General features: G+C 40.9%; 1 protein-coding gene across 1 annotated transcript in view; it reads right to left on the bottom strand.

Annotated features, from left to right (window-relative positions):
- The window catches only part of C4BPA (complement component 4 binding protein alpha), a 76851-nt gene that overhangs the window by 40929 nt on the left and 20103 nt on the right, over positions 1-15819 (bottom strand). The window contains exons 9-11 of the mRNA XM_084797730.1: positions 13763-13930; positions 7109-7284; positions 6616-6781 (exon numbers count right to left, since the gene is read on the bottom strand). Of these exons, the coding sequence (XP_084653856.1) occupies positions 6616-6781; positions 7109-7284; positions 13763-13930 (510 nt within the window). The remainder of the gene's footprint in view (positions 1-6615; positions 6782-7108; positions 7285-13762; positions 13931-15819) is intronic.

Below are 15819 nucleotides of genomic sequence, written 5' to 3'. Positions count from 1 at the left end.
CTGTCCTGTGGTCTTCACCTTTTTGTTGAAAAATTAAAATTATATCCATTCTGCCAGATCTTGCCAGAACATGCAAAACTGATTAATTCTTACAATTTAAACAACCTAAAACAATCCCTAAATTGAATCTGATCTCATAAGCAGTGGTTCAGGCTGTGGATTCTGGTCCTACAATATTAGAGAATAATAAAAATTTTACTATGCCACTTAACATATTCAGATCTAGCCAATGAACAGGAATCTCTGAAGTTGTGTGGAGAGTGGGGACTGACTCTGACATGAACTCTGGTGCCCCATATTTGACCACTTCCCCTTGGTAGGGAGTCCTGGTGGCACTCAGAGAAAGGATAAGCAGGCTACCAAGATGAGACTTGATAGTCTGTGACCAGGTGGGGGTCCTCTTCTGTCACAGTCCTAGGGGAGGGAAATAGGGTGAAAGAGGGAGTGAGGGAGGAATGGGAGGATACAAGTAAGGGGACAACAATTGAGATGTAATCCAAATAAACTTTAAAAAAAGATACTGAGGACCTGTTTTTAGCCATTCTTATTCAGGATTTTGTTGTTATGCTGTTCACTGTTTTTGTCTACATGTAGTTGATGTGTTCAAGATTAACTTGCAGCCAGGCGTGGTGGTACATGCCTTTAATCCAGCGCTTGGGAGGCAGAGCAGGTGAATCGATGTTTGAGGCCAGCCTGGTCTACAAAGTGAGTCTAGGATAGCCAAGGCTACACAGTGAAACCCTGTCTCCAAAACCAAAGAAACAAAACAAAACCAAAACAAAAAACAAACTTGCTTGCTCTCCTAGAAGCTGTTTTTATTCTCACCATTTTCCCAGAAAATTGAGCAGCAAATGACTTTTAAAATACAGCTTTTATATAGCACAGCCAAGATGTAAATCCATGTTTGAAAATGTATCTATGAAAATTAAACATGTACATGTTGCAATCAACATGTTCACCAAGACAAAAGGCAGTATTCTTAGTTGCATAATAACCAAAGAACTGAAACAAACTCCAAATTCCTCCCTGGATGAAAAAGATAAACAATAGTATGTCTACATGATGAAATAACAGAATAAAAACAGCAAGGAAAACAATGCTATATATGACAAGTAAAATGACACAACCTAAAGACATTCAACATAAGGCAGGATATGCCATGTGACCCAGTCATACAAACAACTGTCTTTGTCTGCCTATCCTGGTCCTTCCTCTCTCACAGACTTGTCCTGTTCAGTCTCCCAGGATTAGCAATCACCAGCTGATTTCCTATTTTTAAGTAAGTCCTTAGGAGCACTATATACATTTCTATAAAGAATCAGATGAGCATTTCAGTATTATATCAAAGAAACAACTAAAGGAAAAGAAAAGAGAATGTGGAGATGGCTCAGCTGCTAAAGAAGCTTGCAGCCAAGCCTCAGGATCTCAGTTCGATCCCTGGGTCCCCTGTGCCAAAAGAAGAGAATTGCCTCCCACAGGTTGTCCTCTGACTTCCACACATACACTGTGGCATGTACGCACACGACACACACATTTTAAAAATGTTTAGCTTGAATATAATTTTAAAGGAATAGGAAAATAAAAATATAATGAAAAATTATACTGCATATACCTAAGATTTTATGCCCAAAATAAACAAGACTTCTTTATAAATCATTCAAAAACAGAAATAGCAAGTAAAACAACAAACAAATAAGTAGATAGGAAAAGAAAAAGTGAAAATGCTCATTTCTAGGAAATACTGCATGAATTGTGGTCCCTGGAAAACAACTCTAAGATGGTGTGCCATCAGATGACTTATCCGAGGCCGCCATCAGAACAGTATCCATAAGGGAGGAACAGAGCTGAGTAGAAATAAGCTGAGCTGGAAATCAGTAGCATCAAACATTAAAGATACTCTACACCAGGGATTCGCAACCTTTGGGTTATGATCCTTATTGGGGAGTTATCAATAGCTCTTTCACAGGAGTCACCAAAGACCACCAAACCCACAGAGATTTACATTACAATTCATAACAGTAGAAAATTGCAGTTATGAAATAGCAATGAAACCAATGTTATGGTTAGAGGTTACCACAACATAAAGTTGGTTGAGGATCACCGGTTTAAACTTTCCCTATAAGGTGTCCCCACTTCATTAAGCTGAATGCTTGCATTCCTCCATCAACCAATCAGAGGAAGAGAAGGCCAGCTTAAATGAGACAAAAATACCTTGTGCTTATTAGAAATACAGATAGATTCCAGGTATACACCCCCTAACCAGATGTAAGTCTTCAAGGCCTGAATTGTTACTGAACAGGCCACATTGTCCTCTTATGCAACTGTTAAAGACTCTATCCACTCAATTTTTCTTGTCTTCCAGAATCTTTTATGTCGAGTGGAGTACTTTGTTTCAGTAATTCCTGAAGTCTACTGAAGTAAGCGGAAGGCTGTCCATGCTCTCTGACTGACTACTGTTACATTTGTTTTGAACCCGTAATTGGCTATTCTTCTAGTGTTTTACCCCATAGCAACCAAAGAGCTAATGTTTCCCATCAGTAAATAAAATCATTTTTATTTTAATTTTTTTTTAACTTTCAGGGTGTACATGTTTAATAACCTTGACAGTTTTGCATGCGATGCTATCACTCATTGGCTAGTTGACTTAGCCAAAGAAGAGTTAAGAAGAAAGTGCACACAACCACTGAGACTACTTCTAGTTTGTTAGAATGCCCATGAGTAATGGATACAATAAATGTAATAGTATTTTTTTTATATGCTATCACTGTCTCTAAGGAGTGTGAGGAAAGTTAACAAAGGACGAGGAAACGAGTTTGTCTGCAATGGTATCTCGATGCACATAAGTCTACTGAAAATATTTCAGAACTGGAAAAATTCACAACACCAAATGCTCTCTTTTCTAAAATGTGTGGGAAATGTGGACATTTTTCATGCTTAGAATGGTGGTATGGGGAAAGGGAAACCATGATTTCTTTTGCTAGCCCTATCATGTTATTTTAAAACTATTAATTAGATTGCAAAAGTAGAACAAAGACCCCCCCCCAAACTAAATTTCCTTTCTTCTAAGCAAAATTGCCACAGAGATGGAACATCCTAATTTAACCCTTGACCTGAAGGTGTTTTCATTTTCACTCTCCATGAAGATAAATTGGCAAGATGTCCTAAACGAAGAGCATGCTAACAAACTAGTGGAAGGAGGGTTGGGAAAGTAGCTGACTTGGTGGAGCGCTTGCTTACTATGCGTGAATCCCCCAGTTCCTCCCTCAGCACACATTCGTAATCCCAGTACTTGGGAGGTGAAGGCAAGAGGGTCAGAAGTTCAAGGTCATTCCCTGTAACCTAGTGAGTTTCATGTCAGTCTAGGATACTTGAGAGTCAGTCTCAAGAAATAAACGTCATAGATAGATAGATAGATAGATAGATAGATAGATAGATAGAATTCAAGGAAAGAGAAAAGGAAATTTCAGACATTAGCTACTTCTATCCACCTTTTTTCTATTAATAATATGTATTGTTTTATATATGTTGAACTTATTTTAGATAACTTTTGAAAGCCATTTTAATAAAAGAATATATTTTAAAATGGAAGAGTAATTACACTAGTGTAAAAAGAAGCCTACAATGAATAGGTGTGACCGTGAAGGTGCTAAGGGAAGAAAAAGAATGAGGAACCAAAGGCCTCATGTATTTCTTCTAGTAAAGGGGGTCATGGGGACTGAAAAGGCCACCCTCTAACCTGACAGGACTCCTAGGGAGAGAGGAGAACAGCAACCCACCCACAAAAAAAACTTCAACTCCAAACTTACCCTGCCTACAAAATGTGCAGGAATAAAGATAAAGCAAAGAGTGAGAGAATGTCCAACCAATGACTGGCCCAACCTGAGACTCACCCCATGGGAGAAAGCCAACCCCTGACACTATTAATGACAGTGGGCTATGCTTTGACCGAAGCCTAGCATGGCTATCCCTTGAGAGATTCTACCCATCAGTGGGTTGAGACTCACAGCCAAACATTGCTGGGATCACAGGGAGCCTTGGGGAAGAGTTGGGGTAGAGGGAATAAAGGACCCTGAGGGGACAGCAGCAACACAAGAAGACCAACAAGAACCAACTCACCTGTGCCCAGGGGGCTCTCAGAGACTGATACATCAACAAGAACCATGTGTGAACTTGACCCAGGCGCCCCACACATATGTAGCCAATGGACAGCTTAATCTTCTTGTGGATCCCCCAGGAAGGGGAGCAGGGCTTGACTCTGATAAAGACACTGTTGCTGGCTTTATACTGACCACTTCCCCCTGGTGGGGCTGCCTTGCCAGGCCACTGTGGAAGAGATGCACTTAGTCCTGATGTGACTTGATGTGCTGGGGTGGGTTGGGGGGGGGGGGTACTCCTCTTTTCTGAGGGGTTGGGGAGGGTGGATAGGGGAGGGTGGAGCCTGGAGGAGAGGACGGGGACTATGATTCAGATGTAAAGTGAATAAATAAGTTTTAAAAGTTGCATAGCCCTACCAGAAACCTGTGATAAAAACTAATTTTTTTAATGTGATGGATCTGTACACCCACCTCCTGATAAGTCGGTAGTAATAATTTTTCAACTTCTGTTTAATATCTTGCTATAAAATATCACACAAACCCTTCCCTGACTCCCTTTCACATCACTGATGAGTGGGCAACTGGTTGAATGTGTCTTCCTTCTCTTGTAAATTCTCCTGGCCGGGGATTTTTCTAAGCCGCTTTATTAATAATACTCATTTTCATTCTCTGAGACTATATTTTTGGTGAGTAACGAATGCAAGATGAACATTGTCCTACATGTAAGCATCTAAGCAGCGAAATCAGGAAAGAGAAGGCTGTTCTGAGACTGCCAGGGGCGCCACACCCAGAACCAAGTGCGAATTAAATGTGTCTGGTGGGTGGTTAAGTTCTTAATACATTTTAATGGAGCAGTTTTCTCAGGTGGGTACAGCAGATATTTGATTTGTGAGAATGTAACAGTGTGTGGTAATCAGTATATGCCAGTTTATAGGGACAGACGACTCTGAAGCCTGGGAAGGGAAGTGTGTCAGGGACAATAGAAAGCATTAATAACTCGGGGTCCTGACAGGACTGATGACAGCTACATGGAGTGTGGTAAGCTACGACATGTCAGATGATGTGACCATACAGAACAGGTGACTCTAGACAAAGCCTCTGCACCCTCCCTGCTCCTTAGTCCTTGGCCTACTGCAAACAGCTCCGTGATAGTAGGCCCCTTCCTTGCCGTATGCTTTGCTGCCTCTAGGTGTCACTGCTGCTGGAGTCAACAAGCGGATGCACACCTCAGGCCCTCATCAGGAGGAGAGGCTAGCTCAGAGTCGCGTTCCATACGTCCTCAGAGAGCTGTCATCATGACTGGGCTCCTGGGAGCAACAGCAATAGCACCGTCTATAATGGTGCCTCTTCGGTTCTCCTTTCCTGTCATATAACCACCCCCTCTCAGTGTGCTTACCACAACCACCTTCTAAGTAAATCAGCTGCATACATGCTTGTATGTGGGGAAAAACAAGGACAGACTTCCAAAAAAGCAATCCCAAGTCAACTGTTGGTATTGGGTCGTAGCTTTTACGATAGCAGACAGGAGCTTTCCACGCCCCCTGTACTGCTCTCACAGTTCAGGCCCATCGGTCTCACCCGAGGCCCTGTGAAAACGTGTTATGCCACAGCCTCCTTGCAGTATGTTTGTGGAAAGTAAATGAAAAGACTAAAGTTCCCTGTGAACTTTAGCTCCATGTGAAGAGGCAACAGGAGGCACTGAGACAGGAAGGACGAAGACTCAGAGGAAGCGAGAGTTGGTGCCTGGAGATATGTGGTGCCCCAGAGAACTCGGATACACGCAACAGTAATATACAGGCTTTCTCCTCGAGTGTTGGGAGAATGGATCCAGTCATATTACTTCAATATTAAGGAAAATGGTGATCAAATCAAAGCAGACTTGGGAACATGCAGATGGCTGATGTGATCTTCATAGTCAACAGTCTTTGAGCCTTCCTTCTCTGGGCTGGAGTAAGGTCAGAGAGTCCACACAAGTTCCCTTCATGGAGAGTGACGGCTGATATGTGTCCTGAATGAAAGAGGCACTGTTCATGGTTTGGAGGAGGCAGGGTACCCTTTAATGGGTAGCCTAGACTGGGCTGGTTGTGTGTGTAGGAATAGAGGAGATGTTGACAATTACTCTGAACTCTAAGGACCAGGATGATGTGCACATGTGAGGCTGTGAGACTGAGGCAGTCCAGGAACACAATAGTGTGAGCAAACTAAGGTGAATTTTGTACCTCACATTTTTAAATAAACGCACTGTTAATTTTATATAGTAGTAAATGAAAACAAGAGCAAAATTGATTTTTAATTGAAAAGATGTACATGTTGCATTCAGAAAGGTAAACTATGAGCCACAAAATGGTTAATTATTTCATAAACTTAAAACATTATGCTTTAATGAATTATTCTAGCCAGAGATTTATTGCCATGAATATTGGTGTCAAGGTGACAAAGGCTGCTAAGTGCAAGTGAGCTGTTTGGCACTAAAATCAGAAAACCAACGAGGTATTCCTCCTTCTTGAGAAAACTTACATTCATAACTCCAAGATAGTCTGTTTTGCTTTGTCTATCTGGGTCTCTAAAAGTTTAATCTCCAGAAACAGCTTATACACTTCCAGGGCCATTTTCACATCATTTGCACTTGGCAGACATTGCGTCATCTTCTTGCCTGTGAACACGTACTCACAATCTTTAGGGGCCACCTGAAAGAAAGAGAGGTTTGGGATACCAGTGAGTAGCTTCCGCTGATGATCAAGAAATAGAGCAACAGTATGTTATACGGCCTAGAAAAATAAGAGGCAGTCCTCCCAGGCCTACGGAACTTCACTTGTAATGGGATTCGGGATCTCATGTCCTCAAATGAAAACAGAAAAATGCGCTGTGCCAAATCACCAGACGACTTTGAGGAAAAAGGCAGGTTCTCTGAATAGCTTAGAAATGATTCACAACAAGTCAGAGGTCAGCACTATTGGCTGGAAAAACCATTCTAGTGTTCGATGGCACCGAATTTCTTGATTTGTGTCACTTACCCACTCACACTGGGGCACCTCTGGGTACCAGGTTCCATTCTCTGAACAAGTGATGCTGTGGGAACCTAGTATGTCAAAACCAAAATAACACTGGATGGTGACATTTTCAGATTCAATATACTGGTCTTTGTCAGGAGACAGCATTCCATTTTCTATCTCTGGTTTCCGGCATAGGGCTATAATGAAAACATGTTTTAGATCATTGCAATCGAGGGAGAAAGACATGACAACAGTCTACAATAAACAAAGGACTGAACGTGAATGCTTCTTCTTTTGCTTTCCACTCAATTTGTTAGCACAATATTGATGAGCATTTTTGCTGAGCATTTGTGACAGTCTATGCATACAATATGACTTTGACTTAAGTCTCAAGATACTTCTGCTAAGTGAGTCTATTATTTTCCTACTTTATGAAGAAGAAAATTTTCTGGACCTTTGATCTAGGAAAAAAAACTCACTTTGCCACAATCAAAACAATAGACATTCAGAACAAAGAAAGAAAACAAAAAGCTACAAGGGAAAATGGGCAAGTAACATATAAAGCTAGACTATTAGCATTACACCTAACTGCTCAATGGAGACTCTAAAGCCAGAAGGGCTTAAACAGATGCCCTGCAGACTTTAAGAGATCACAGATTCTAGCCCAGACTACCATATCCAGCAAAATTACAATTGCCACAGAAGTAGAAAACCAGATATTCTATGGCAAAGTCAAATATAAACAATATCTCTCCATAAATCCAGCCCTATAGAAGATACCAGAAGGAAAACTCCAACCCAAGGAGGTTAACTACACCCATAAAAGCACAGGAAATAATTTCACACCAGCAAAACAAAAAAGGGGACACACACACAGAGACAGACAGACAGACATGCACACACTACTATCAACAACAGAAAAACAAGGAATTAGTAATCATTGGTCATTGATATCTCTTAATAGCAATGGACTCAATTCCCCAATAAAATGACACAGACTAACAGAATGGATGCAAAACAGAATCCATCCTTCTTCTGCATATAAGAAACATCCTTTAATGTCAAAGATAGACATTACCTCAGAGTAAAGGATTAGAAAATATTTTTCGAGCAAATGGACCTAAGAAACCAGATGGTGTAGCCATTCTAATATGTAACAATATAGACTTCAACAAAAATTAATCAAGAAAGATGGAGAAGAACACTTCATACTTATCAAAGAAAAAATCCATCAAGATGATATTTTAATTTTTAATATTTATGCCCCAACTGTAATGACATCCATATTTGTAAAAGCAGCATTACTAATGCTTAAATCACACATTAGTCGCCACATATTGATAATGGTAGACTTCAATATCCCACTCTCGTCAACAGATAGGTCATCCAGACAAAATATAAACAGAGAAATACTGGAGCTAACAGATGTTATAAACCAAATGGACCTTACATCTCTTTAGAATATTTACCCCCACACAAAAGAGTATACCTTCTTCTCAGCACTTCATGGAACTTTCTCCAAAATTTATCACATACTAGGCTATAAATCAAGCATCAACAGATACAGAAAAATTGAAATAATTCACTGTATCCTATAAGATCACTCTATTGAATGATTACTGGGTCAAGGTAGAAATAAAGAAAGAAATTAAAGACTTTCTAGAATTTAGTGAAAATGACTACACAACATACCCAAACTTATGAGACACAATGAAAGAGGAAAGTCCATAGCACTAAGTGCTAACATAAAGAAATCAGAGAGATCTCATACTGGCAACTTAACAGCACACCTGAAAGCTCTAGAACAAAAGAAGCAAGTACACCCAATAGGATTAAATGGTATGAAATAATTAAAACCGAGGATTGAAATCAATAAAATAAAAACAAAGAGAAAAATACAAAGAATCAATGAAACAAAGAGATGGTTCTTTGAGAAATCAATAAGATAGACAAACCCTTAGCCAAACTAACAAAAAGATAGAGAGATACTATCCAAATTAACAAAACCAGAAATGAAAAGGGGACATAACAGACACCAAGGAAATCCAAAGAATCATTGTGTCATACTTTAAAAACCTATACTCCACAAAAAGGATAATTTTCTCAATAAATACCATTTACCAAAGTTAAATCAAAATCAGATAAACAATTTCAATAGACCTATAACCACAAAAGAAATAGAAGCAGTCATTAAAAGCCTCCCAAACCAAAAAAGGGGGTACCAGGACTAGACAGTTTTAGTGAAGAATTCTACCAGATTTTCAAAGAAAAGCTACCATCAATGCTCCTCCAATTATTCCATTAAATAGAAACAGAAGCAGCATTGTCAAATTTATTCTGCAAGGCCACCATCACCTTGATACCCAAAAACACATAAAAATTCAACAAAGAAAAAGAATTGCAAACAAATTTCCCCTATGAACATTGATACAAAAATAGTCAGTAAAATACTGGCAAATCAAATCCAAGAACACAACACATCAAAGAGCTCATCCACCATGACCAAGTAGGCTTCATGCCAGAGATGCAGGGATGGTTCAACATACAAAAATCAGTTAGTGTGATCCACCATATAAACAAGCTGAAGAATAAACCCATGGTCATCTCATTGGATGCCAACAAAGCCTTTGACAAAAGTCCAACATTCTTTATGATAAAATTCTTACAAAGAGTAGGAATATATTGGCTAGATCTGTTTAGGAGTTCAAAGTTTACTACAACACGTCCCCTGGATGGGGAGGCCTGGTGGCACTCAGAGGAAAGATAGCAGGCTACCAAGAAGAGACTTGATGCCCTATGAGCATACACAGGGGGAGGAGGTCCCCCTCAGTCACAGTCATAGGGGAGGGGAGTAGGGGGAAAATGGGAGGGAAGGAGGAATGGGAGGATACAAGGAATGGGTTAACAATTGAGATGTAATATGAATAAATTAATAAAATACATTTTAAAAAGAGAACAGGAATACAAGGAACATACCTTAACACAAATAAGACAAGTACAGCAAGCCTATAGCCAACATCAAATTAGATGGGGAGAAACTCAAAGCAATGCCACTAAAATCAGAAACAAGACAAGGTTGTCTAATCTCTCCATATCTATTCAATATAATACTTGAAGTTCTAGCTAGCAATAAGACAACTGAAAGAGATCAAGGAGATACACATTAGAAAAGAAGAAGTCAAAGTATCACTATTGGCAGTATATATATATATATATATATATATATATTACATGAAACTCCAAAACCCCAAAAACTCTACCCTACAGCTGCTAAGCACCTTTAATGAAGTGGCTGGATACATGATAAACTTTTTAAAAAATCAGTATCCCTCCTATATAAAAATGACAAACTGACTGAGAAAGAAATCAAGGAAGCAACACTGTTCAAAATAGCTACAAATAATGTAAACTATCTTGGGGTAACTATAACCAAGCAAGTGAAAAGACTTGTATGATAAAAAGTAAGTCTTTGAAAAAAGAATCCAAAGAAGACATCATAGGATGGAAAGATCTCCCATGCTCAAGGATCAGCAAGATCCACCTAGTAAAAGTTGCTATCCCGCCAAAAGCAATGCACAGATTCAACAAAATGCCCGTCAAAATTCTGACACACTTTTCTTACAGACCTTGAAAGGACAACATTCAACTTCATATGGAAGACCAAAAAGCACAGCATAACTGAAACAATCCTGAACAATAAAAGAACCTCTGGAGGCATCAATATCCCTGATTTCAAGCTGTGCTACAGAACTATAGTAATAAAAAGTGCACGGTATTTACATAAGAGCAGACACAGTGATCAATGGAATTGTGTTGGGGACATAAATCCAGACAAGACCTATAGACACCTGATTTCTTATGAAGGAGGCAGAAACACAATGGAAAGAAAGAAGGCATCTTCAACAAATGGTGCTGGTCTAACTGGATGTTGAAGAATGCAAATAGATCTGTATCTATCACTCTGCACAAAACTCAAGTCCAAATGGATCAAAGACATCAACATAAAACCAGATACACTGAACCTGATTGAAGAGAAAGTAGCATTGGCACAGGAGATAAATTCCTAAACAGGACACCAACAGCTCAGGCACTAAGATAAACGATTAGTAAATGAGACTCATCAAACAAAAGGACACCGTCAATTGGACAAAATGGCAGCCTACAGAATGGTATAATGTTTTCACCAACTCCATATCACATGGAGGGCTAATATCCAAAAATATATAAAGAATTCAAGAAACTAGATATCAAGAAAACAAATAAACCAATTTAAAAATGGAGTACAGATCTAAACAGAGAGTTCTCAATAAAGGAGACCAAAATGGCTGAGAAGCACTTAAAGAAAAGTTCAACATCCTTAGCCAACAGGGAAATGCAAATCAAAACGACTTTGATGTTCCTGGTGTCTCCTGGTAGCCAATGGGTAGCTCAGGCTTCGTGGAGGTTCTCTATTGAGGGGAATGGGCTCTCTCTATGGCATGGACTCTCTTGTCAGGTTTTCAGTTATTTCCCCCCAGCAGGACTGCCTTGCCAGGCCATGGGGGAAGAAGATGTGCTCAGCACTGATGAGAGTCAACGGGCTGGGCTGGGTGGGTAGTGGGGCTCCCTTTTCTGAGGAATGGGGAAGCGGGATGGGAGAGCAGATGGGAGGGTAGGACTGGGAAGTGAGAAGGGATGGAGCTATCATCAGGATGTAAAGTGAATAAATAAATTTGAAAAAACACTTTGAGATTCCATCTTACAACTGTCAGAATGGCTAAGATTAATAACACAAGTGACAGCTCATGCTAGTGAGGATGTGGAGCAAGGAGAACATTCTTCCACTGTTAGTAGGGGTGCAAACTCATACAACTAGTAGGGAAGTCAATATGATGGTTCCTCAGAAAACTTTGGATCAATCTACCTCAATACTCAGTTATGCCACTCTTGTGTATGTCCCCAAAAGATGCTCCATCTGACCACGAGGACACTTGTTCAACTACGTTCATAGAAGCTTTAATCGTAATAGCCAGAAATGACGAACAACCTAGAAGCCCCTCACCCGAAGAATGGATAAAGAAAATGCTGTACATTTACACAGTGGAGTGACTAACACTCAGCTGTTTAAAATGAAAAATGATATCATAAAAATTGTAGGAAAATGGATGGAACTAGGACAATAATCATCCTGCATGAGATAACCCAGACCTAGAAAGACAAACATGGTATGTACTCACTTATAACAGGATGTTAGCTGTTAAGTCAATGATAATCATGCTACATACAATCCACAAGCCAAGAAAGACTAAGTATCAAGGAGGGCTCTAAGGAGGATGCATGGAACTCCCTGAGAAGGAGAAATAGAATAGATTTTGTTGGTGGGCTAGAGGTGGGTGGCCATGGGAACAGGAAAGATCAGGTGGGAGGAGGAGAGGGAGCAGTGGAGGAGAGGGCACTGAGAAAGAAGAGTGGAATTGGAGGGCATTTGTGTGTGTGTGTGTGTGTGAGGGGGTGATGTGGAAACCTAGTCCAACAGAAACTCTCAGTATTTTATGAAGGTGACCCTAACGAGGACTCCTAGTAATGGAGGATTCAGAGCCTGAACTGGCTGTCCTTTGCATAGCTTCCAGAGGTGGGACTGGATTTTCAACCCAGTCCCAAAACCTTCAACCTATAATCTACCCTGCCTGTGAGTTGCAGTAGGGCAATGGAAGCACAGAACTTGTAGGAGTGGCCAACCAACGACTGGTCTAATTTGAGACTCACACTGCAGGAGGGAGTCTCTGCCTGACACTGCCTGAATGACCAGGAATCAGAGGCTGGATAGCCCAGAGACCTATGAGAGAGAGAGAGAGAGAAAAAAAAAAAAGCTACGAAATGATTCCTAACAATATCATTATGTATGTACTCAGAGATGGTGCCTAGCCCAATTGTCATCAAAGAGGCTTCCACTGTTGGCAGATGGGAGCAGATGCACACACCCATAGCCAAACATTAGGCAGAGAGGGAGCCAAAATTGGAGATTTTCACTGGGTCCTTCTCCTCAGAGCTTGGGGAACCCTATAGAAAAGAGGAAGAAAAAACCGTAAGAGCTAGAGGGGCCGGGGATACCAGGAGAACGTGGTCCACAGACATCAACTAAATAAGTCTTATAAGGGCACTGAAATAGCAGTTGTGGAGCCTGCATGGGTCTCTGCTAGGTCCTCCACATATATGTTATGGCTGTTGGCTCGGGACTTATGTGGGACTCCTAACCCTCAGAGTAGGAATGTGTCTGTCTCTTTTGTCTGTTCTTGAGTCCCTTTTCCTCCCACTGGGGTTGCCTCACCCAGCCTGGATATGAGGGTTTGTGTCTAGTCTTATCCGATCTTGTTATGCTGTGTTCGGTGGTATTCCTGGGAGGCTTGCTGATTACTGAAGGGAAATGGAGGAGGACTGGATTTGGGAGAGAGGGAAGGTGGGATTGTGGTTGGGGGGGGGTGTGGGACAGACGGGAAGAATGGCAGGAGGAGGAACTGCAGTGAGGATGTGTTAGACACAAAAAGAAAAAAAGAGAGAGAAGAAAATCCTATCATTACGAGGAAAAAAAAATAATCAAACGTTTTTGTCCTTCACCTGGCAGGGAATAACTTTGCTCTCTATTCCTGACCGTAATTCTATCCATGTGGTCACGGGGTGGGAAGGAGGCGTCGTTACCTTTACACTGTGGAGCTGCTGACGTCCATTGTGAGAACTTGCAGGAGATGGTTGCCTCTCCAACCAGCCCGTATCCTTCATCACATTTATATGTAGCCTGAGGCCATAAGGAATACGAACTAGATTTTGTATAATGTCCGTGGGCAATGTCAGGAGGGAAATCACAACCTTGACGAAACAATGGAGAGAAGGTCAAACAGTTAGAAGATGAGAAGGCTAAGGACACGCAACGGCAAAAATACAATTGTTATACTGATCATTTGGAGACGAAGGCAACTTGAGAAGCTAGCTGCAGAGAGGACTGTTGAAACTGCCACTTTCCTGTCTATAGCAAGCCATAAGCCTTCCCTCAAGAGGCCTTCTTTGTACCAGCACAAGAGAATATCAGCAGAGAACGGAGGCTGTTGCTGTTGCAATGTACCTGTCCACTAAGTTCCCTAAATAACTAGCTTTATACATCCTACAGAACTCCAAGTTATGATAAAAAGACTCTTCACTTGGCCCTAACGCTGCCTGGCAGACGCCTCCTTTTATTTTAAGGCAAAATAAAGCATGGCATCTGTGCCTTCATTTTTTAAAAAAAAGGCAGCTCCTTTGTTTGAACAGTTAAGGTTGGGTTCCTGGTCGACTCTGCATGTGAGTGACGTCCTGTAGTTTAAATATCTACTGAGTCCTTCAAAAAGGAGCCTGTTTAAAAGATTTGGTACCCAACACAATAGTGTTCAGATGAGGCTTTAAGGGAGCAATTGGACCATGAAGATTCTGACTTCATCAAGACATTGATTTTTTATATATATTCATAATTGATGGCATTTGGGGGAAGTAATGGAAAGGTTAGAAACTAGGGCCTAGTTGTTTGCTGTGGGACACTGTGGACATGTCTTTGAAGGGTTTATCTTGTTCCCTTCTCCTTCTTTCAGTGTCTCTCTGCTGTCTGGCCACTTTGAAGCGTCCAGCACTGCTCCTCTATGACAGTCCATTACAACTTCAGCATAGACTCAGAATAACTGAGCCAGTCAAACATGGTACAACCTCTATTGCCATGGCCAAAAAAACACCTTTCCCTCTTCAAGGTGTTTCTCTCAGGTCATAACAATGGTTAAAATGATAATCATTTAAGAAATGTCTATCTAAGATTTAGTGATACAGGGCTGAGGAGGTAGCTCACGAGTAAAGCACTTGTCACATAAGGCAGAGGATCTGAGTTTTAACCCCCAGAATGTATATAAAACTAGGCACAGTATAGTACATATCTCTGCAATCCTAGTAGTCCTATGGGAAGATGGAGGCAGAGGCAAGAGAGTCCCTGGAATCTTCTGAGCTAGCTAGACTAATGTATGCCGCCTGAAACAAGAAACTGTCTCAAACAAAGTAGGCTGTGAGGACCGACTCCTGAGGTATGGGTATGTCTTTGCGTACATACAAGCAGACACATAAGCATGGGGGAGGGGCGGTTAGTAGCCCTAAAGCTACCTAACCTATCTCATTCCTCTTAAAAACTGAAACTACTAAGAGAAACTTGGGTATTTTGCCCTTAAATCTTGTTCTAGAACTTAGAGCAGTGCCTGGAAGTCTCTAGTCACTGTTCTAAATGTAAAGCCACTTTTCCGGAAAAGTGGAACCTCTCAGACAGACCACCCCATGATGAGATCACCTTCATACATGAGGGCAACTACTCCAGGACGGCGACTCTGGCTCCCTCCCTCGGCAGGAGCAACCATCTAGGAATCAGACTGATCCCTTAACATACAATTTCTTGGGAGTGAATTTTCAAAACCACGAGTAAGGTAGTGATAGTAATCAAACCTACCCACAATGCCTCTGTTCTTCTACTTAAACCTTAAAAACCAAAGAAATGCAGAGACGCTTGATCTCCCAACTTTCCAACATGGTCATATAAATTATTTACTACTTTCCCACTTAACTTCTTGGGTGGCCAGCTGGGTCCAATTTTTTGGGACCTCCAGAGGAAGACCACTCTCTTAGAGCTCAGGTAATGTAACACTTCTTTCATATTTACTATCCCTAGCCCAGATAATGTTATGCTCTTGTTTCTT

This window comes from Acomys minous (genome assembly GCF_964271855.1).
Source record: "Acomys minous genome assembly, chromosome: 1".
In the NCBI taxonomy this organism is placed as follows: Eukaryota; Metazoa; Chordata; class Mammalia; order Rodentia; family Muridae; genus Acomys; species Acomys minous.
The sequence above is the reverse complement of the archived record's forward strand: the minus strand, read 5'-3'. Positions and strand labels throughout refer to the sequence as shown.